The following is a 21,354-nucleotide window of genomic DNA, read 5'->3' as shown; positions in this document are numbered from 1 at the left end:
TAAACTCGATTTAAAACACAAATGGCACACTGGATGAGCATGTGGGCTCTGAAGTCAGCTTTTGGGGTTGAAATGACAGCTTTGACACTCACTGGCTTTGTGATCTTAGACAAGCTATTAGACCTCCCTCGTATATGTGTAAAAAGCTTAGCAAAGTGCCTGCCACATAGCCCTGAGAAACATTAGCTCTTAAAGTAATATCATCTCTTGACATTCCAAAGCAATGTTTTATCATTGCTTACTAATGGAAGAGAAGCATTAGCAACCTCATGTTCAGTAATAGGGGGACTGCTGGGAGGAAAAAAAAGCCTCGAAACATAATTAAATAACATTTGATGTCTCTTAGAGGGGGTTAATGGATGAACCAGCTACTTTTTAGTTGTGATGGTTTGTTACAGATTTTCCAATTTGTCTAAAACAAGGTCCTTATACAAATGCTTTTATTTAGTGTAAGTAACTGTGTGCTTTGGTCAGCAGTGTAACTCTACCTTCATGAAGCACATATAAAGAGTGTTCATTCTCAAGGGCTCCTGTAGGTCCATAACTGAGGCACAGTTTGTAGACGACTGGCCTGTTGCTTTGTGCTCAACAGTCAGTTCTGTGGGAAGTATCTGGGATGACTTTTCATTGCTCAGGTCCTGCCTCAGTCATGGACGATGGGAAGGAATTGTGGCCACCTCCCCAGGATGCTTCTGGCCACAAGTCTCCTGCTCTTTTGCCTGCAGACATTCCCAATATTATTCAGGCATGTTATTTAGACATTTCATACCTCCTTCGAAAGACCCAAAGCAGAAGTCAGCTAAGATAGCAGCAACAGCATGTTAATTAAAAATATCCCAGTGAATATTTTTAATAGCTCCACCGTGTTTCTCTGTTTGTATAAGAAACTCATTCCTTTATCATAACTCTTCCAACCAGGAGCCAAGACTTCATTATGTTGCTGTCACTCTATTCTCCAAGTGGCTGGTCGATTGCTACTTAAAGTGGTTCAGAGAGCAAAATGCTTTGACACAGCTAGTTTGATCCACATATCATAGACTGGCTAGTGTCAATTATTTGAAAGAATTTATATGAGTTAGGGTACGACAGGTTGTCAGCTGTCATAGTTGTAGTTTGGTAAATGAGGAGGCACTTACTCAACATACTGAGGATGCCCATCACATGTATATCTGAAGATCATTTCTCTCTGCATCCTATCGACTTTCTTGGTGTTAAGGACAGGAAGCTAAGGAAGACAATAAGGTGCCACTTGGCTTTTGTGTGGGTGTGTGCAGAATAAATGATCAGACTGATTTCAGCAATGACAACCTGGGCCCCAAAGTTTTTCTTTGATGCCAGGATTTCAAGGGAGTATTCAATGGGGTCAGAATTTCTGAGGCGTGGCTTTTAGAGACAAAGATTTGTAGTAGCTAGAAACAGGAAGAGCATGAAAACCTATAGTCAACAATTCCTACTTTATACCAAGAAATCTACCTAATAAATAGAGGAAAAATAAGGGCACACAGATTTCTTGGGGACCATCCAGTCCTCGTGGCAGAACTATTCAGTGCACATCACTCTGAAGGTCTTACTTCGTTGCCCACAACCATGTTTTGGGTTATATTATGATTCGTTATCCTTATTTGTTGAAAGATCAAGACATTATAATGTTAGCTACTTTTTAAAATATTAACTTTTTTTTCATAATTTGCTTTCATATCAGTGAGGACTACTATACATGAATCAAGTATTTCTTTTTTTTTTTTTAAGATTTTTTTTATTTATTTATTTTGAAAGAGAGAATGAGAGAGAGAGAGCATGAGAGGGGGGAGGGTCAGAGAGAGAGGCAGACTCCCCGCTGCGCAGGGAGCCCGACGTGGGACTCGATCCCGGGACTCCAGGATCATGACCTGAGCCGAAGGCAGTTGCTTAACCAACTGAGCCACCCAGGTGCCCTGAATCAAGTATTTCTAAGTAAATGAAATGAGCTGCTTTCAATAAATGCATATGTAAAAGATGGTAAATTTCTCCTAGCTATTACAACTACAGGTCAGCCCCTGGCCTAACCATTCTAATTGGAAAATGGAAATTTTCGTGGAATCAAGTTCTTGGAGCTGGAAGGGGGAACTTAGATATGATTTAACCTTAGCCATTTTACACATGAGAGAAGTTAGATATTATGTTCATAATAAGACAACTATCGAGAACCAAGAAGCTAGGATAACAAACTAGGTCTTCTCTTCTTTATCCAATGCTTCTTGCAGAAGGGGTGGGTTACTGTTATGACAATAAAACCATCAAAAATTATTTTAATTGTCAGCTTGAAGAATTTTAGGCTTCTGGGTTTAATGAATTAGAAAACTTCAGAGAGGCCTATACGGGCTCTAGAAAGCATTCAACTAATACAAGCATTTTTCTAAATATTCTGTTAGATTTGCTAACTCAATACAGAGCTTAACTAATTTCCCCTTTATTGGAACTGAGTCTAATCAAGTAATGACTGAAATGTGGTGATGTCAGGAAAGGTCACGAAGAGAGGGTTAGATCTCATTTGCTGCAAGTACGTAACTACTCCATAGCGATACTCTAAAATATTGAAGAAATTACTTAAGCAGAGGTAAAATAGGAGAAACAAGCCTTCTTCAAAGTCACCATATTATAAACTGGAGTGACTCATGTCTTATACAGTTGCTACATCTTGAGTTACTATAAAGTGAAAAATATTTTTGAACAGTTCTGGGTCACTACATTAACTCAAGAAATATACATCATAACCTCTGTGAAAGGTGCCCCTAAGAATTGTGCAAGACCCAGCCTGCAATAGTCTCACCCAGAGGCACTGTCCTTGAAGATCCCCTCATAAGATACAGTATACCTAAGCTTCGCCCTCTCCCACTCCCCATGCCTGTATTCCCTCTCTCGCTGTCTCTCTCTCTGTCAAATAAATAAAATCTTTAAGAAAAAAATAAGTGTATAATGCAATGAGTAATGTATGATATATAATATAGAATACATATGTAAGATATAATCAAGTATTTATTATTTTTCCATCTTTCTCCATTTGCAGGCAAATGGAAAAATTGCACAAGTTAACTGAACACAGTATACAGTTCCATTATAATCTCTACTCACAAAGGCAGGAGATAAAAGGATGCTGCTAGCCTTCCATACAGCATCAATGGAAATTAAACTGTTAAACAAATTCTCATATTTCTCTTTATAAGCCATCAGGCATAATTATGGAACAGTGTCAAGACCAAGAAATAAATGAACAAAATACAAATATTCTTAATACATATTTTGAAGAGAAGGAAACAATGCTGATTATTCTTGATTCCCTTGTACAGACATTTCCCTCTAGCCCCTTTAATATATGTTGGCGAAGTTAAAATAGTCCTGCAAAGAAGCATGAAAAATAGATTAGGGAAAAGACCACCTCCTCCCCAAGTCTTGAGTGGTCAGTTTGAATTGTGTCAACCCTTCCAAACAGTTTTTGAGAATAGACACCTTCTCTTCACTCTCTGCAAAAGCCTCGCACCACCCCTTCCCCCGAGGCCATCAAGGGGGAAGGTGGTCTGGTCTTTACCTGTAAAGCTGCTGTTCATTTCAGGAACGTCATCCTCCTCCTCATTCTCTGCATGGACTATGCCAGCATTTTGCATATCATTGTAGGACTTGGTTCGCTTTGGGGTCGACTGCTTGGAGCCAGATTGAAGGCTTTGCAAGGCATCCGTCGTGATCACTTTCCCACTGACTGGCTGGCTAGGAGGTTTGGGTGTCCCATAATAGTTTCCTAGGTGATGGAGAGACAAATTTGCATGTTTTAGAAAAAATACCTTTTTTTCCCCCAAGACTTCACATCCGAATCTCTCAGCACATTAAAAAAAAATTTTTTTTTTAACTAGAAAACCAGAACACACTGTATTTCATTTCTGGAATAGGTTACAAGAGACGTTGTTCCTACCCAGCTAGACATGGTGATTTCAGAAGTCAGGAGGAAAGCTGCATTGTTTAGTTGCGAAGAACCTCCTACTAGGGCTAAAAACAAAGCTGGCTGTACTGGATAGCAAAACTTCATCCTCATTACATTTGAAATTCAATTGGTCACCTTTTTATATAATGCTGAATCCAATTTAGAGTTAGCTTCAGAGAAAGTAAAAAATTCATTACTGCCAGCACCCTTACATGCCTACAAAGTCAAGGTCACCTTTCCTTAATAAGTGGACTCCATAAGAGGGAACCAGGGCACTATTAAAGAAGGAGGTTGGTGAACACCACGTGGTGCCTCTTTAACTGAATGGCAAGCTTGACTCTCAGGGCCATGTGGGGTGGGAGCAAACCCTTGCCAAGTTTTAACAGAAAACTGTGTCAATGGTAGCACGGTGACCACTCTTTTAAGAAATGTCCATTTTACTTTTAGCCACTTTTCCCAACATTTGACTCAGTACGCTAAGTGATTTTGAGCAGTACCTGGAGGGATTTTTACATATTATTATTTTATTTTAATAAGTGTGTATATTTTTAATGTGGACTAAAAAGAAATCTAGCTACTAAGTTATGGTAGTAACATAAGGTTTACTTTTAAAATTAAGTGAAAAAGCAATACATTTTTAAAGCGACTTTTTAAAATTTTAAAAGGTATAATAAAAAGTAATTAACTGAATAAATAATAGTAACAGCAGTGAATAAAGTTTCCTTTTGAAAACTTAAGTTAAAAATAAGTTATTTTAATTTTTTTTTTTTAAGATTTTATTTATTTGCGAGAGAGAGAATGAGAGACAGAGAGCATGAGAGGGAGGAGGGTCAGAGGGAGAAGCAGACTCCGTGCTGAGCAGGGAGCCCGATGCGGGACTCGATCCCGTGACTCCAGGATCATGACCTGAGCCGAAGGCAGTCGCTTAACCAACTGAGCCACCCAGGCGCCCAAAAATAAGTTATTTTAAAGAATATATTTCACATAAATAATAGATAACATGTTCAGATATGGTCAAAACCATAAAGGTGATTCATAAACAGCTGAAGTTTGAAAAATATAGCTTATAAGCAATAATATGCAGTGACTACATGATAAAAAACATCAGCACTAGAATGCCACTAATCTATTCACCATCACACATCCTTCTAAAGGAAGGCCAGAAAGATAAATTAGAGTCCTTCAATAAATCCTAAGCAACGTTTGTAATTCTTTGCTTAGTGAAGTAGAATTTATACATAATAACAAATCCTGTACACACTGTTTTTTCCCAAGGACTCACCCCACTGTCTAACTTCAGTACATAATTACACAAAATACACCCTGTATTACACAAGCACAAAAGCAAAAGGAGACAGTAACACGTTGCTCTGCATGAGACACATTATTGTTTTATAATTAAAATTTTTTAATTAATATTATTTCTTTAAAATACTTTTTGAACCACCACACTTATGAATATACACACCCACTTTCTTTGACAGTGGCATGATAGTGTGTGTCAGCAGGGAAACTGACGACACAAGTTAAAACCTGCTGTAGACTAATGGGTACCATGTTTGATTTGAAGGACACCCAAACAAAACTTACAAAGCACATTTTGGAAGCTTGTACTCAACTGAATCATCATAGTTCTTTCACAGAAGATGATGGTATCAATTTCTTCAAAAAACTTGTCAGGTTTCTAACTTAAAAGGCACAGGTGCTGACTATTACCCACTTGAAGAAAGGCATCCCATGTATGTGTTTAGAGGTTAACATGTGTTGCAAGGAAGAATTAGCACACGTACGATCCAAGACTCTTCTTGCATTTCTACCGAGGTTTCATCTAGGACATCCCATGTCTTTGTTGAAGTTGAAAGGAGGCCACAGCGTTGACTTGTTCATGAACTGAACACGATTAATGAGGTTTAGGTAAGTAAAACAGCTAACTATTTAAAAAATCATCTTCACAGGGAAAAAAAAAAAAAACAGAGACAAACTCCAATGAATTTAATTCTAACTCCTTCTGATCACAAATCCACCAAAGAATCTCATATGTATTTTTGAGTTGGAAGTTAAACAAAGACCAATGTCTACGTAAGACTCCTCCACTGAAATATGGGACCAAAGGATGGGTCCCTTTATTCATAGTTTTATAATTATACAAGCATTATCATTCAATTTCAGTGCCATTAAACCAAAGCAATATTCAGGAAACTGCTGTCACTTGAAAATCAATTAAAACCTAGATATCCTCAGTTTATAACAAAAATAAATGTTTGGAAAAGAGAAGTTCTACTTAAATTTGACAAATATGTATGGATTTTCCTCAGTTTTCAAGTTCGGAATCTTTCTTAAGTTAAATGATTAGCAGATTTCTCAATGCAACTATAAACTCCCCCAAACAATCCACTTATTCATAGTTGTTTACCATTTCTGAAAATTAGTTTAAGATTGGAGACAAAAAAAGTACATATTATTAGGCTGAACCATACTCAATGGCTATTGTAGAAGACAAACTGCTGTGTATCAGCAATCTCATTCCGGTTAACCTAACATATAGGCATGAACAGTACCCAGCACACCAAAGTGGTAAAGAGACAGTTTGGGCTTCAGATCCTAACTGGCTCTGGGATCCTAGGCATCTAACCATTAAACAAACAAACAAACAAAAAAACCCTCTTTGTCCTCTTCTGTAAAACTGGGATTCTAAGAATACCTCATTTCTTTTTTTTTTTTAATATTCAGCACTTTTATTTATTTTATGTTAATCACCATACAGTACTTCGTTTTTGATGTAGTGTTCTATGCTTCATTGTTTGTGTATAACATCCAGCGCTTATTGCAATACTTGCCCTCCTTAATACCCATCACCGGCTAAGCCATCCCTCCCACCCCTTCCCTCTGAAACCTTCAGTTTGTTTCCCAGAGTCCATAGTCCCTCATGGTTCATCTCCCCCTCTGATTTCCCCCCCCTTCATTTTTCCCTTTCTTCTCCTGAATGCTTCATTTCTATCTAGAGCACCTGTTTTGAGGATAAAATGAGATGGTCCATTGAAAGCCTTTCACCCATACTAAAATGTGCCACTAACACTGAGCCTTGATAAATGCTACTTATGTTGACAGTTTCTGTTTCTAATCTTTCAGATGAGCTCATTCCACCATGTTGGAAGGATTGAGACAATGTGTCTGAGGTACTAGCCACAAGATAACTGAATACTCTTCCTTTACTCTTGTAAAGGAACAAGCAACAGAGCCTGCCAATGACCAAAGAACCTTGGGCAAGGTTTTTACCCTTGGTCTAATACTTCCTCTGTGAGACAGAAATGACAGGCCGAGTGACACTAGTGACAGCACAGGATTATTGTGAAGATCAAATTACGTAACTTTCTGGAAGGTACCCTGTAAATTATAAGGGGTTATAAATGGAAAATGGTGTAATTATTCAAATCCCTCCAACATTTCTTATTTCCCACATTGCCTGCAAATGCTACAGAAAAGCTTATTTCTAGTAGTTCTCTAACTACAGAAGGTTCACCTTTCCTTCACAGATCTGTTTTTTTCCCCTCTGTATTCTAAAAAATCATTTGAATTACTAACATAGAAAAATGGAATGTTTCTGATTAAAATCTGGATATACTGAGAAGTGCTGCATGATAAACTGTAAGTGCTGGTTGCTTGGATTCTGTCTCTTCCAGGCAATGTTGATGACAAGTGTGTGACCACAGCCAGTTCACCTGAAACACACTCGTTGAATTAAGGATGTCTGCATAGAAGCTGTTCTCCTACCCTTGGTGTGTCCCATGTCCTTGCCAGGCCAACACCTTGGCCCCAGTCAAGAAGAGCCCCTCTAAGGCTGCTGCAATGTGAAAGCATGGACATACAAAGGGACTTGGGCACAGGAAGGAAGGAAGAAAACCTAAACCTTCCAAACAGCCTCAGTAACTCACAGATTGGTCTTAGGGATGGGATTCTGGGTGAATGTGGTTTGGGTGCCTTGACTTGTGTGGATGGGGTTATGTTGAAATCCCATGTTGTCTTCACCACAGGATGGGCAAGATGGGTGGTGCACTTGCCATGGGCCAGTCACCACGGGTTCCACTGCCTCAACCCGCCCTCTTCGCTTTCCAAATCTAGCTGGCCGGCCCCTGGGCATGTCCCTTACAACTCCCCCACTGCTGGCAAACTCTCTGCCTTATTAAGTTTCCACACTGGTCAGCATCGGGCCATGCCTAGCCACGGCAGAGTGCAAACTTACAGAGGGTATGTGCAAGAGCCTGCCTGTGAGGAATACGTGGATCACTTAATGGTATTAAATAAAAATAATATGAAGAATTATAAGTGTTTAAAAAATTAATTTGGGTTATCACCTGGCAGGCTTCACAGTTTCTAGGAGACATGAGCCCGGCTGTCCTATGGACTCCACGTTAGCCAACACACACTTCCCAAGGTGGCCAGGTTCCCTCCCAAGTGGGAATGTGTGTGCGTCTTGCTGCTATTTTCAAAACTGGCTTTACCATAAAACTTAACAGGGATGGTGGCTGGGGAGGGAGGAGAGGGCAAGGGGAAGACAGAAGAAGAAGCCGCTGCTAGCCTTAATTAACAGGCACAATCTTTGGCCATGACCAAACCTAAGAAAATATTTTCTGACATGCGTTTAAAAATTAATGGGGACTGCAAATCAATTTTTAGAGGCTGATAAAATATTTAAGGAGGACCGTAACCCTGAGTTTTAAGCCAGAATGAATCAAATCTATATGGCCTTTCACTTTGTACAAGTTTAGTATTCATTCACTTCCCTACAGAGAACCCCCCCCCTTTTTTTTTTGGCCAGGCACTATGCTAGACACCAGAAATAAGATGTAAAAAGGGGACTAAAACATGATCTTCACAAAATGCTCTGTGTGGTATACATCCGTTTTCTTAAATTTCACGCAAACCATAAAGTTCTATTGCATGGAGATTCTGGTTCAGTGGGTCAGGGAAGGGCCTGAGATTCTGAATTTCTAGGAAGGACTCAAGGGGCACTGGACCATACTCTGCATAGATAGCAGAGGGAGCCAGGTCAGAGAAAACCATTCATCTTTAGTAGATGAGGAACACGGAGGCCAAGAGTAGCAGAAATGCCAGACTTAAGAGTCATTGGCTGATCCAGGGTAAGTAGCACTCAGGTTCTTTGGCCCCCAGTGTGTAATTCTGTGTGGGAGGTGGGTGGGGGCAGGGGCACTTGTCTGTCCTCTTCCTACAGAACATGCTTTTGAAAATAAGCAGAACAGGATGGTAGTGACTATCAATGGAAATCTATAGTATATGCCTTCAATGGGGCAATATCACCCCCAAAGGAGCAAAAATAGGTTTGATTCTTTGGGGGTGTGGTAGGATAAAAAAGTCTTACTCTTTTTATGTGTAAAACTCAGATGTACATAGAGTACATAAGGCCACAGACATCCAGCATATCTGTTTTTGCCTAACCTCAGGGTCATGCCATTACCACCCACTCGTCCTCAGAGACTGTATCCCTGACACCCCTCCCCACCCCCCAACTAGATCAAAGCTGCCCTTAAGTGTCCTCTCAGGGAACCATGTACCTCTCCTTCCCAATGCCCTCTGTTGTAATTATCATATGGTTGAATTCACCGGTATCTGTCTTTACCTCTAGACCACAGGCGCCACGAGAGCAGGGACCACATCTGCTCTTATACACCACTGCATCTCCAGGCCCTCCAGATGTAGGGCCGGCACATCCTGTCATTAGGAATTCTTTGAGAATGAGTCAATACACAAGTAGAGACGGCACACAGGAATGCCAGGCTGGGATGCTCCTCTACACCTCTATTGTGGATCTGGTTTTTAATAGCATGACTCACAGCAGCCTCTTCCCAGTCCATCAATCACATCTCAATGACCTCAGATCCTCACTATTTCATTTTCCACTTGCTTGCTCGGCACATGAAGGTATCATTCGTAAAAACGCCCATCATTTTCTTTTTACTCTTCCCTGTCTTACCGGCTCCACCCTACGGAACCATGATTTGCATGCCAAGAATGACAATAAGCCACTGATCTATAATGAGATGTTTGTTCTTGCCACTGCCATTTGGCTCTGAATATAAGACCGAAGAGGGTAATGTAATTTAATAGTTTTGTGACCCTGAGCAAGGTAAGGGACTTCTCTCTCTGCAGCCTCAGTTCTCATGGTATAAAGATAAGAACAGTACTCATCTAGCAGGTTTTTTTGTGTGTAGATGAAATTAGATACTGTGTACAAAGTACTCACCCTTGTGCTTGGAACAATGTTAGCATGTAATGAACCCTAGCAGTCTTAAATGGCACCTACCACTGGAGGCCAATATACGCTCTAAAATATAGAAGAGGGTATTGGTATCAAAATGCATACTTAAAGAACAACACTGACCAAAATTTACCTTTATTGTGCACCTACCATGTCACTACCCATACATTCACTTACGCTAATCTTTATTAATAATCCTATGGAAAAAAAGACATCAGTATTGCCATTTTCAGATGAAGACGAGATTCACACAATGTGTAAATGATGACTGGCATTTACACACACATTTGTCTGTTCCCAACATCTATGTTGTCAACTCCAGGAATCTCTGAGGATCTCTAAGTAGGGAATGAAGCAAAACTACTGTAGCACCAGCCTCTTCATCTTCATATGCAGAGGAACGGCCAATTGCAGTACAGATTCCCTTTGGTTACTTTCATTATCAACAGAGAACATTCCATGGTGGAGTTTGCCAACAGAGCTTATCACAACAGACGGCTTCCAAGGCCTGCCAAAGAACAGGACTCCAGACGTCTCGTTTTCCTCAATGACAAACAAGAACTCTCTTCACCCCTGCTTTATCTCTGTGTCCCCAAAAAGTATACCCTTGGCAGGTGCTTTCTTGTAGACCTTCTAGGAAGCAAAACAATAACATTATTGAATGTCGACATCCCTCTCTCTCTCACTGACATGCAGAAATATGCAACCCATAACTCGATTTTGAAATGTCACAGTGGCACCATACTTCCATGCTGGGGGAAAATCTTTGCAATGCTTAAAGTGTATAATCAGCCTCTTCTACCCAGAGGCATTTGTAAAACAGGCATGTTTGGAACCATCCCCACTGAACAGTTCATCCCTTGTAAACTCTCTCTTAGAGAAGTCCCAAGGGCTGACTGAAGCAGCAACATGTCTCGCTGAGTGAAAATGTCAACAAGAAAAAAAAAAGAAAGAAAGAAAATCAAGGCAGAGAGAGATGGTGCAGTTGATTTATTTTAAGCACCGCATCAAGTGAATTTGTTCATTGCCACAATTAGGAAGTTGAGCCAAGGAGGAAAGACATTTATTTCTGCTTTCTTGGCCTTGATGTCAAATCTATCTAATGACAGAATGAGGAGTTGGTTCAAATTGCGAAGCAGAGATCAATTATGAGATCCACTAATAACTTCTATGCTTCGTGAGGGACAACAGTTAGATTCCTTATATAGACAGATAGGGCCTCTACTCTGTTGGGAGTATATGCAACTCTTGGCATTACAGCTGGTGAAACATGGAAAGTTTCATCATGCAGCCCCTAGCCCCGCCACCAAACACAACCTTTTCCAAAGTTTTTTTTATCTCAGCAAATGGTATGAGCGTCTACCCAGTTATGTAAGACAGAAACTATGAATCATCCTAGGAGGACTACCATCACTTGCATCTTCTACCTCCTTCTTACGATAACTGACATATTACCAAGTCCAGCTCTTTAATCATATAAATATCTCAAGATTCAGTCAACTTATTCACTAACACCACCACCACAGTCCAAAGCTAACTCCACCTAGGGTTGCCAGATAAAATGTAAAACTAGATGTTCTATTTTTTTATTTGTTAAATCTAGCAATCTAACTCCAGCTCAACTGCTACAGCTCACTCCAATTATTACTTCTACAGGAAAAGCTTTTCCCAACCCCACAAAGATCAAATCTCCCCAACCTATAGTCTCCTCTATAGACCCCAGCACACTCACAACTGTACACTTATTTCTGTGATTATTTGAATGCTGTGCCTTGTGCACTATATGATCGAGGAGGGCAATGATCACATGTGGTTTTGCTAAGCATTTTATTTTTGATGAATAAACAACCGAAGAAACAAACTAGTCATACAGTCTACAAAAGAGGTATCCATTTCCAGGGAGCAGAATGGGAAATACTGGCATATCAGTCCTGCCTGTGACATGACTTGGGTGACGGGCTTTTGGCCAGGCTTTGTCCCAATTCTTTTTAGTGTCTTAGACCAGTCTCTCCCTGGATCTCAGTTCTGTATCATTTCCAGCTTTAAAATCCCACAACCCTGCAACTCTTAAACCCCAAACATATATTGACAGTTACCCGGCCCTGAGGTGTTTTTTTTCCCCGGCCCTGAGGTTTTATTGCTTCATTCTACTTGTCTGCCATTTCACACGTCACTGAATGTATCCACAAAAGAAGATCACCCCTGCTCTGCAGTAACATGCTCTTTGGGAGGATTCGAAATCATCCTTTTTAAAGGAGCTTAACTCTTAAACATGTGCTTAGCTCTCTGAAGTCAGCTGAGTGAGAAGGGAGGGCTCTTCTCGAGTAGGTGCTCACCCTTCCCTGCAGAAGCTTTCATTCTAGAGCTGCGCTGTAAAACATGGCAGCCACCAGATACCTGTGACTATTTAAAGTTAAATTAGTTTAAATTAAACTAAATTTAAGTCAGTTTCTCAGTCACAATAACCACATGCGGCTAGTGACTGCCATGTTGGGCAGCTCAGAATACTGAACATTTCCATCACTGAAGGAAGTTCTATTGCATTGCACTGGTTCTAAAGGAAACAGGGCATGGCTCTTTGTCCCTCCTTCTCTAGAACCAATGTTCTGACCTTCTCTTGGTTCATCCCACTTGCTCTCTTTGGATTCAGACCTCGGGGCTGGTGCTGACTTCCAAACTCAAGCACTGTCCCTGAGTCTCTCACTTGAAACCATGAGGTCCTCTGACTGTCACTTCCACAAGGGGTCTCCTCTGATGGGAGATGAGATGTAGTGCCCTTGAGGTATGCTTCTGGAGCACCCTATTTCCCTTCTCAGAACACACATCACTTCTCTTGAAACTGTTTAATTTGCTTCACAACACTGAGGGGCTGCAGAGGACAGACTATGGGGCCAGGCAGCCCGGGGTTGGGATCCCAACTCTATTCCTGGCTCACCATGTGAACTTAGAAAAGATGACTGGCCTCTCTGGCCACCATGTGAACTTAGAAAAGATGACTGGCATCTCGTGCTCTTCTTCTGTAAAATGGGGAATCAACTGTACCTACCTCATAGGATTGGTGGGTAGTTAAGTGAGCAGCTGCCTATAACATACTTTGAAGAGCATCCAGCACATAGTGCATGCTGGACAAGTGCTGGCAAAAATGAATAACTAAAAAGTGTAAGCATCTTCAAATGCAGAGCTGCTTTGGTTTTCTGTCCTGTACATCACGCCTCATGTTATGGAACAACATCCGATGCAAAGCGAATGCTCAATAAATACTTGCTGAATTGAACTGTGTATGTGTAGATGGGCTTGCTGGAACACCGCACCGCTGGAAACTTATGGTATAGCCATATTCAGAACAGTGTTAGCAAGATATCTGTGCAGGGATGCTCACTGCTGCCATGTTTACAAAGCACCAAAAATGGGAGATGGGGGGCGGGTAACATCCTAAATGTCCACCTGCAGGGGACTGGTCAGCATACACTGGGATACTTCACAGCATTTTAAAAGAGCAAGATAGAACTGCATGGGGTAATATGGAAAGATTTCTAAGACACGTGAAGTTGGAAGGGCAAGAATAGAGGAAAATGAACGAGAGTCCATAGGCGCATGCCCTGTGTGCGTACATTTTCTGAATCTCTGCACTAGATCCTTTCACTGTGGCTCCCTATGGGGAGGAAGGGAAGCAACTTGGACTTAAACATGTTTACATTCTTCACTATAGTAAGGATTCCATCATGTACATTTATTACTTTTACTCAGAATGATCAAAGTGGCTTGCGTTAAAGAGTGTGCTGTGGGGGCGCCTGGCTGGCTCACTCAGAGCATGCGACTCTTCATCTCAGGGTCATGAGTATGAGCCCCATAGTGGCTGTAGAGATTACTAAAAAAATTAATAAGCTTAAAAAAAAAAAGAGTGTTTTGTGTCCTTATGCTAGGTTTTTCCTCTCTGGAACCAGGAGAGGCCAAGAGACAAAAATGTGAGCAGGAAAAAAGACGGTGAGTACCTGGGAAGTAAATAAAGACGTTTGACTGGCAGATGCACTGGTTTAGTGACTAGTAGAAGGGGGAGGGAATCCACCAGCGTGGCAATTTCAGATCAGTCGTGTGGGTAAATGTAAGAGCTAACGCTGATTGAGAGCTTACATGTGTCAGACACTGTGCTCAGCCCTTTCCAATTATTGTCTCATTTAATCCTACCTATGAGGAAGCACTATTATTATCCTCATTTTACCAAAGGGAAAATGGAGACACGGAGCATTAAGCAACCCGCCGGAGGGCACACAGCTCCACAGCAGAGGGGCTGAGGTTCCATCTCAAGCAGGGCGGTAGCCCGGCCTGCACGCTTGTTAGTGTCCAATAGACAGCTGCGGTCGGGGCCTGTCCAAGGGAGGCAAGGACAGAGGAGGTTCTCTAAAGATCTATCCAGCCCTATTCCTGTGACAGTATCTGGCATTTAATAAAAATTCCGTTTTGCTTCCAGCTTCTAAGAGTCGACATAATACACTTCAGTGCGTTCCAAAAAAGTATGAACTGTCTCCTATGGTAGGGAAATTATACAGCTAAAAGGTCAAAGGCTGACAAACACTGAACAATCAAATGGCTGAAAAACGGAATGGATTAATGCTGGCCATGAGAGAATTTCAACTCCAAAACAACGGAGCAACATTCACAGAAAGACAGTTTTATATGAGACGATCAGGCACTCTCTGAAAAACGTTTCCCTGTTGCTACCCACCACGAAGTTAGGTGAAAGTACGGATGAGTTATTTCTACGACTTTTTAATTACGTCCAGGATATTCTTCTTGGGTTTTTTGGGCAAGAGTGTGAGGCTCTGAAAGTCAAACTGAGCTGGGTTTGGTTCTGGGCTCCAGCATTCCAGCACCAGCCATACAACCTTGAACATGTTCCTAAATGCTTCTTGGTCTCAGCAAACCCATCTGAAAATTCCGTGATAATAGTTACCTCTGCCAAAGCGATACCATTAAATGGGAAACAAAGTGACTCCACCTATATGTCATTTGTAATATAAACAACTGGAGAAAATGAGTTTATCTTCCTTGTTTCCCAGACAAGTTGTTGTCTACACCACATGCTTTGTTCTTCCAATCCAACAACATGCCGTTTTGCATTGCACAACCACTCCCACCCTCAACCTTCCCAAAAATGCAAATGGAAGTTTGTTGTTGTTGTTGTTTTTTACATTAGGGGATTCAAGCTCCCAGATGGGCATAACAATGGATTTCATATAAGGACAATTCACTTTCTGAAAATGAAAGATAATTCACATTTGCCCTATTCTGGGCCACTTGAGTTTTTAACTAGATTCACATTTGCAAGACAACCTTGAAGAAGCTCCTGGTACATCCACTTAGCCTCCTTCCCTCACCTCACTCCTAGGCTTTAGTGAATTATCCTTGCTTTGGGTTTTCTCAGACCCCCTCCCACTTCCCCAACCACCAGTCATATCACAACACTTCAAGGAAACTGAGACAATTGATAATTAGCAATGTACTCAAGGGAAATACTCTTGAATTCACAATCAGAAATTTGATTTACATCTGAACGCAACCCAGTGTATTTTCACAATTTGGAAATGAGCTGTAGGTACAAAGATAATGCTCTTCCCCTGCACCCTCTCCAAAGAATATCAAACCATGATCAGCATACCTAAGATCCATGACTGTTACTTAACTGGTAGCCACTGCCTGGAACAGGGGTTATTATCATAGCAAAGCTATAATATCCCTAATAAAATAAGAGTCTACATTGTACCTACGTTTTGTTTTTAAGTCTACTCTTGCAATGCCCCTGTGATCACCAAATAAATCCAAATTTTAAAAGACTGTAAAGACATACACATAATAATTTGACCAAGTTAATAATCTGACCTAGTTAATAGTATCATATTATGCTCTTCTGTCTCAAATTATAATTCTCAAAAGAGCAATCTAGCTACAATATTGTTTTCAGAAAATGTACTTTGAATTTTTTTCCCTACATTTGGCTTTGACCTTGCTATCCCATCTGTGGGATCTTGTCCTACAGACATATTTTCGCCTGTGTGAAATGATTTATGCCCATGTTATTCAATGCTGTAGTGTTTTGAGATTTTAAAAATATTTATCCAAAGGGAACTAGTTAAATAAATCATGGCTATGCTGATACAAAGAGATTACATAGCCATTTAAAAAACAAAACAGTAAGTGCTCTATTACTAAAACTGCAAAGAACTATAAGACATACTGTTAAAAGACCAAGGTACCAAACAGCATGTATTGTATACTACCTTTTGTATAAAATAGGGAAGAAATAAGAACACATGCAGAGAACACATATGTTTATATACACACGTGGCACATGTGTCCTTGTATTTACATAAAGAAATTTCAGAAGGGTAATCAAACTCTAACGGCACGGGATGTAAAAGGAGAAATTGAAATTAGGCAGATAAAGATAGGTATCTGAAAGAGATTACTTATTTAATACTTTTGAGATATTTTGCTTCATGAGCCATATACATGTATTATCTACTCCAAAAATACATTAAAAATCGATTAGTGGTAAAAAAAAAATGACATTCTATTCCTTCAAGATTAAAACAACACCTGTAAAGTCACATTTCGTGATTGACCATGATTCTTTCCCCTCTTCTTTCTAATACCATGCAAGCCCATATTAAACAACGACAACAACAATACACACACACACACAGTCTTCAACTAATAAAGGAGAAACCTCTTGAAGAAAAAAAAAGCCCGCAACTATTTTTAAAGAGCTCCACAAAGTCTTACTCCATATATTTTATCCATCATATTAAGGTGAATCTCCTATAGTTGATTAGACTTCACTAGTTCACAAAACACTCTAGCCTGGATGGCTCCCGATCCTCTGATGTGCCCAGGAGAGAGGCAGGCTCACCACCCTCACACAGATAACGCTCACCTTCATAGGTGCCGACTTCCAGAAGGGTCCCGCTCTGCTCGAGGTCCAAGAATTCCTTCACAGTCAGAAAGTTATAGTCCACGCCAGGCACTTCTCCTTCTCTGGGAGATCGGGTTGTGCCTGCAGCCGACAAGACAAATACACAAGACACCATCAGTCAATGAAAACAGGAAGCTCCCCATTCGGTTGTAATTACAATAACCTGTTTTGTAGGCTGGAGTGCCTAAGCGTGCCAACCCATCTGCTCAGACAGGGACCTAGGAAAGACAACTTCTTTTTTTTTTTAGTCTTTTTTTTTTTTTTTTAAGATTTTATTTATTTGACAGAGAGAGCACAAGCAGAGGGAGAGAGAGAGAGGCAGGCTCCCTGCTGACAACTTCTTTCTAACAGCACAGCATCCTCACTTCCACCCGCTCGTGCTTGGGATCTTCGAATGGGAGAAAGAGCAAACTGAGCACAGCTGGGTAGCCTGGGATGAGTTTTTATCACTTCTTAAAAATGCACTGAATGAAAAAGGCAAACTGGATTTTAGATGGACAACATGCACAATCAGCAGCTTCTAGGACTCCAGTAGATACTAAAAAGTTATCCACCTTAAGCTCACAGCCTAAGGGGTTTATATTTTTAACACCGGCCTCAAGATTCCTGTGTTCCGAAGTATATCCGGCAAGTTCCAATGTAATAAGCCCTTTGAAGAAAATGACATCCACTGCATAAACACATCACTAGAGAAATGCAATTGCCCAAGATCGGTGGTTGGATATCTCCCAGGGATTAAAATGCTGCTCCTGTCCATGTAATTAATATGTTCGATGAAAAGAGGCCACCCGTAAGTTCTGATGGGAGAGAAGGGGCACTGAATTTGCTAGAAAATTCTCCCCTTGAATATGGTCATTCTGTCCATGACTAATAAATACAACAATTCTTCTTATGAACAACAGAGGGTCTCTAGAGGATTCGAGTCACCCAGCTCAGGTGCGAGGCTCTAGACCTATCATTTTAGCCTCATCTCAACCAAAACTGTAGAAGCAATGTGGAAGGAATGTGATTTACACACAAACCGAGAAAAGAAGACAAACCAAGAAGTAATTATGTAGTGTGTACTAGGAACCTCTGTCAAATACTAGAAAAGACCAAAAAAAGAGCAAAATACCGGATTTCTGCTTTTACATTCAAGTTAGGTGATATGATCAACTTAACTCATTTTGCAAGGCACCATTTACCTGCGGTATTCTAAAGTTGATATTTTCCTGTATAATAAGCAGGGATTTTTCTGTATTCCTAGGAACTTAATAAGCAAGGATTTCCCCCTAATCCTAGAAACTTTAAAGCAATTCAAAGTATGTACCTTGTGGCTCTAATGTTCTCTCATCACTTGCCCTATGAGAATGATCATATCCACTAACCTACGGGGCCATCGGGAACTTCTCAAGTGAAAAAACAAAAACAATAAAACAAAACCCCTCAACACTTGCTGCATATTTAACTTAGGATAAATACATTTTAAATGAGCCCGATTTTTCTAATATCTGAAATTGGAGTGTTTTAAATAGCCGCAAACTCTCCACAGTATGGTTGTTATTGCACACGTTTGCTTAGCAGGTCCCACATGCTGGGACTTTCCGGTAAAGAAGCCTGCTTGTGTCCAGAAGTCTACTCTTGTACTATTTCCTGATTTGTTCCCATTTCGGGCTCCCCTGACAGATGACGACAAGCGCTTTCAGGTAGCTTACAATTTTTAAATTGAGATCTCCAATGTCAGGCACAGAAGTAGGTACTCCAGAAACAGAGAGAATACCATATACTGTTGCTGAGCAGGCTCCTGCAGTGGGAATGGTAAGTTCAAGGCTTGCCACTCCTCCCAACTTGTGGTCCTAGGCATGTTCCTTAGCTTCTGTTATTACTTGGTTTCCTCATGGGACACAGGGATAATAATGGTACCTACACTATAGATTTGTTGTGTGTACTGAATGAAATAAACCTTTTAAAAGACATATATAGCTTAATAATCATCAGCACATGTGCTAGTTTATGTCATCATTAGAAGGAAATGAGTTGAGAGAATGCTATAGTTCAAATGCTATATATATATATATATATATCTCCTAACATCTCTCACCAGGTTTCATTTTTTTCAATAACTATTTATTGAGGTCCCAACTCATGCTGGGCAGCAGCTCAGGCACTGGGGAAACCCTGGTGAACAAGACAAAGCCCCTACCCTTGTGAAATTTATATTTTACTGTGAAAGACGGAAAACAAATGTGTATGGGAATGAAACAAAATTTCAGGTGGAAATAATCTTCCATAGGAAACATAGGTTAAAGTGTCTCAGAGCAATGTAGGTTAAAGGGTTTAAGAGTATCTTGGAAGAAGGAAGCACGCTGGGGAGGAGGGAAGCTATTTTAGATGGGGATTAGGGAAAGCCTGGCTAAGGAGATGCCACCCAAATGGAGAGCCCTGCCGAGGTGATGGGAAAGCGTTCCAGGCAGGGGGAAGGGGCCAGGGCTTTGATGCAGGCAGAGCCTTGGTAGGTGAGGGGAAGGGCAAAAAAGACCAGAGTAATGGTGACAGAGTAATAGAAAAGGGTTACTTAAAAAAGCCACAGCAAACACTTCATATCTTATTCTAAGGAAGATGAGAAGCCACTGGAGGGTTTTCAGCAGGGTGGTGCTAGGCTTCATTTTAAAAAGATCATTGAGCTTGACAGAGAACAGGCTTTGGGCAGAGGAGGGGGAGGTGGGCACGAACAAAAGCAATGAGACCAGTGAGGTGGTTATTACAGGGTCCACGGGAGAGAAAATGAGGTCACGGATAAGAAGAGTAGGGCGGAGCTAGTGAGAAGCAGTCAGATTTCTATCCTACGTTGTGAATATTGCAAATAGCTGTGACACAGTCCACAGGATGGACATATTAAACTCATCAAGCCACACGAGGTCCATATTTTGAAGACAGAGCTTGTTGATGGGAGTGGATGGGGTGTGTAAGAAAAACAGAGGGATAAAGACTGACATCCCATTTTTTGTCCTGGGCAAATGGGCAAATGGCCTTGTGCCCTCTACAAAAATCAAGAAGACAGGGGAGGAAGTGGTTCTTAGGGGAAAAACAGTAAGAGTTCACTTTGAGACATGTGAAGTCTGAGATGCCTATTAGACACCTAGATGTGGAGGGCTGTGCACAGCTGACCAGGTAAGTCTGAAGATCAGAGTGCAGGTTGGGACATAAAATTGAGAGTGATGAGTAAACCACTGGCATCTGAAGGCAAGAGACAGAGATAACAGGGGGCGGGGGGAGCGGGGAGTGTACAAAAAGAAGCCAAAATGTTTGGATTGAACACTAAAACCCCGTAATTTTTAGTAACGGAGAAAACTAGGAAGACCCCCAAAGGAGACTAAGAGGTAGCAGTCAGCAAGGCAGGAGCAAAGGAAGAGGGTGTGATGTCCTGGAGCCAAGTGAAAAAAGCCATTTAGCCTGCTCCTGGGAAACCACAGTTTACAGCACATTGGGAAATCCCGGTGTGGGGCAAGAAGAGAAACTCTGAAACTTGCTGTGAAGGGGTCTGTCCTAAATGTGATCTACATGGCAATTCTCATACTCAGCCTCCATATCAAAATTCCATTAGCTTCATTTATCGCCCCATCCCATGCCCCACTCCCCAAGAGATGAGGCTAAATAAAACTAACAAAAGACTTGTTGGGTTTTTAAAGTCTTCTGAAACCAGACAATGGTGGGGGATTTTTTCCTCCTTCTTGAGCCATCTTATCTTTCCTGTGTCTTTCCACCATGTTTTTCAGAACCAATCTGTCAGATTTACTTTAAAGGGTCTTAATTTCCTGAAAGGATTCAAAATTATGAATAACTTAAAAAATGCTACATTTTAGAGGAAAAAATGAAACTCAAAGATAACCATTTTCCCATGTAAATAAATACGTTTGGTGGCCTTGGACCTGCAGGGGAAGGAGTGGGGGGCAGGTTAGTCTCCACCCACAAAACCTTCAGGGTTTATTACCCAGACAAAACCTTTCTACGCTGCAGGCTAGCAGGAGGTTTACTCCCAGTTACCCTCTGAGCAACCCGCCCTGGGTTTGGGCCAACATGACCAGGCTCCATTCAGTGACGCAAGGGAGAAAAGGGCAGGGGAGGGGACCCCGCCTCCTCTTTTCTTCTAGCCGAATGACAGGCTGCCGGCTGGACACA

General features: G+C 41.1%; 1 protein-coding gene across 13 annotated transcripts in view; it reads right to left on the bottom strand.

Moving 5' to 3' along the window:
* MAGI1 (membrane associated guanylate kinase, WW and PDZ domain containing 1) overlaps window positions 1-21,354 on the bottom strand; it is a 618,082-nt gene that overhangs the window by 110,761 nt on the left and 485,967 nt on the right. For all 13 annotated transcript variants that reach the window (XM_045862018.3, XM_064594028.1, XM_064594036.1 and 10 more), the window contains exons 3-4: window positions 17,158-17,277; window positions 3,566-3,772 (exon numbers count right to left, since the gene is read on the bottom strand). In XM_045862018.3, coding sequence (XP_045717974.1) covers window positions 3,566-3,772; window positions 17,158-17,277 — 327 coding nt within the window. The remainder of the gene's footprint in view (window positions 1-3,565; window positions 3,773-17,157; window positions 17,278-21,354) is intronic.

Source organism: Mirounga angustirostris, unplaced genomic scaffold (genome assembly GCF_029215605.1).
Source record: "Mirounga angustirostris isolate CCGP_5_RB_7025 unplaced genomic scaffold, mMirAng1.0.hap1 SCAF_1, whole genome shotgun sequence".
Taxonomy (NCBI): Eukaryota; Metazoa; Chordata; class Mammalia; order Carnivora; family Phocidae; genus Mirounga; species Mirounga angustirostris.
Note: the sequence above shows the minus strand (reverse complement) of the source record. Positions and strands in the feature narration are given on the sequence as shown.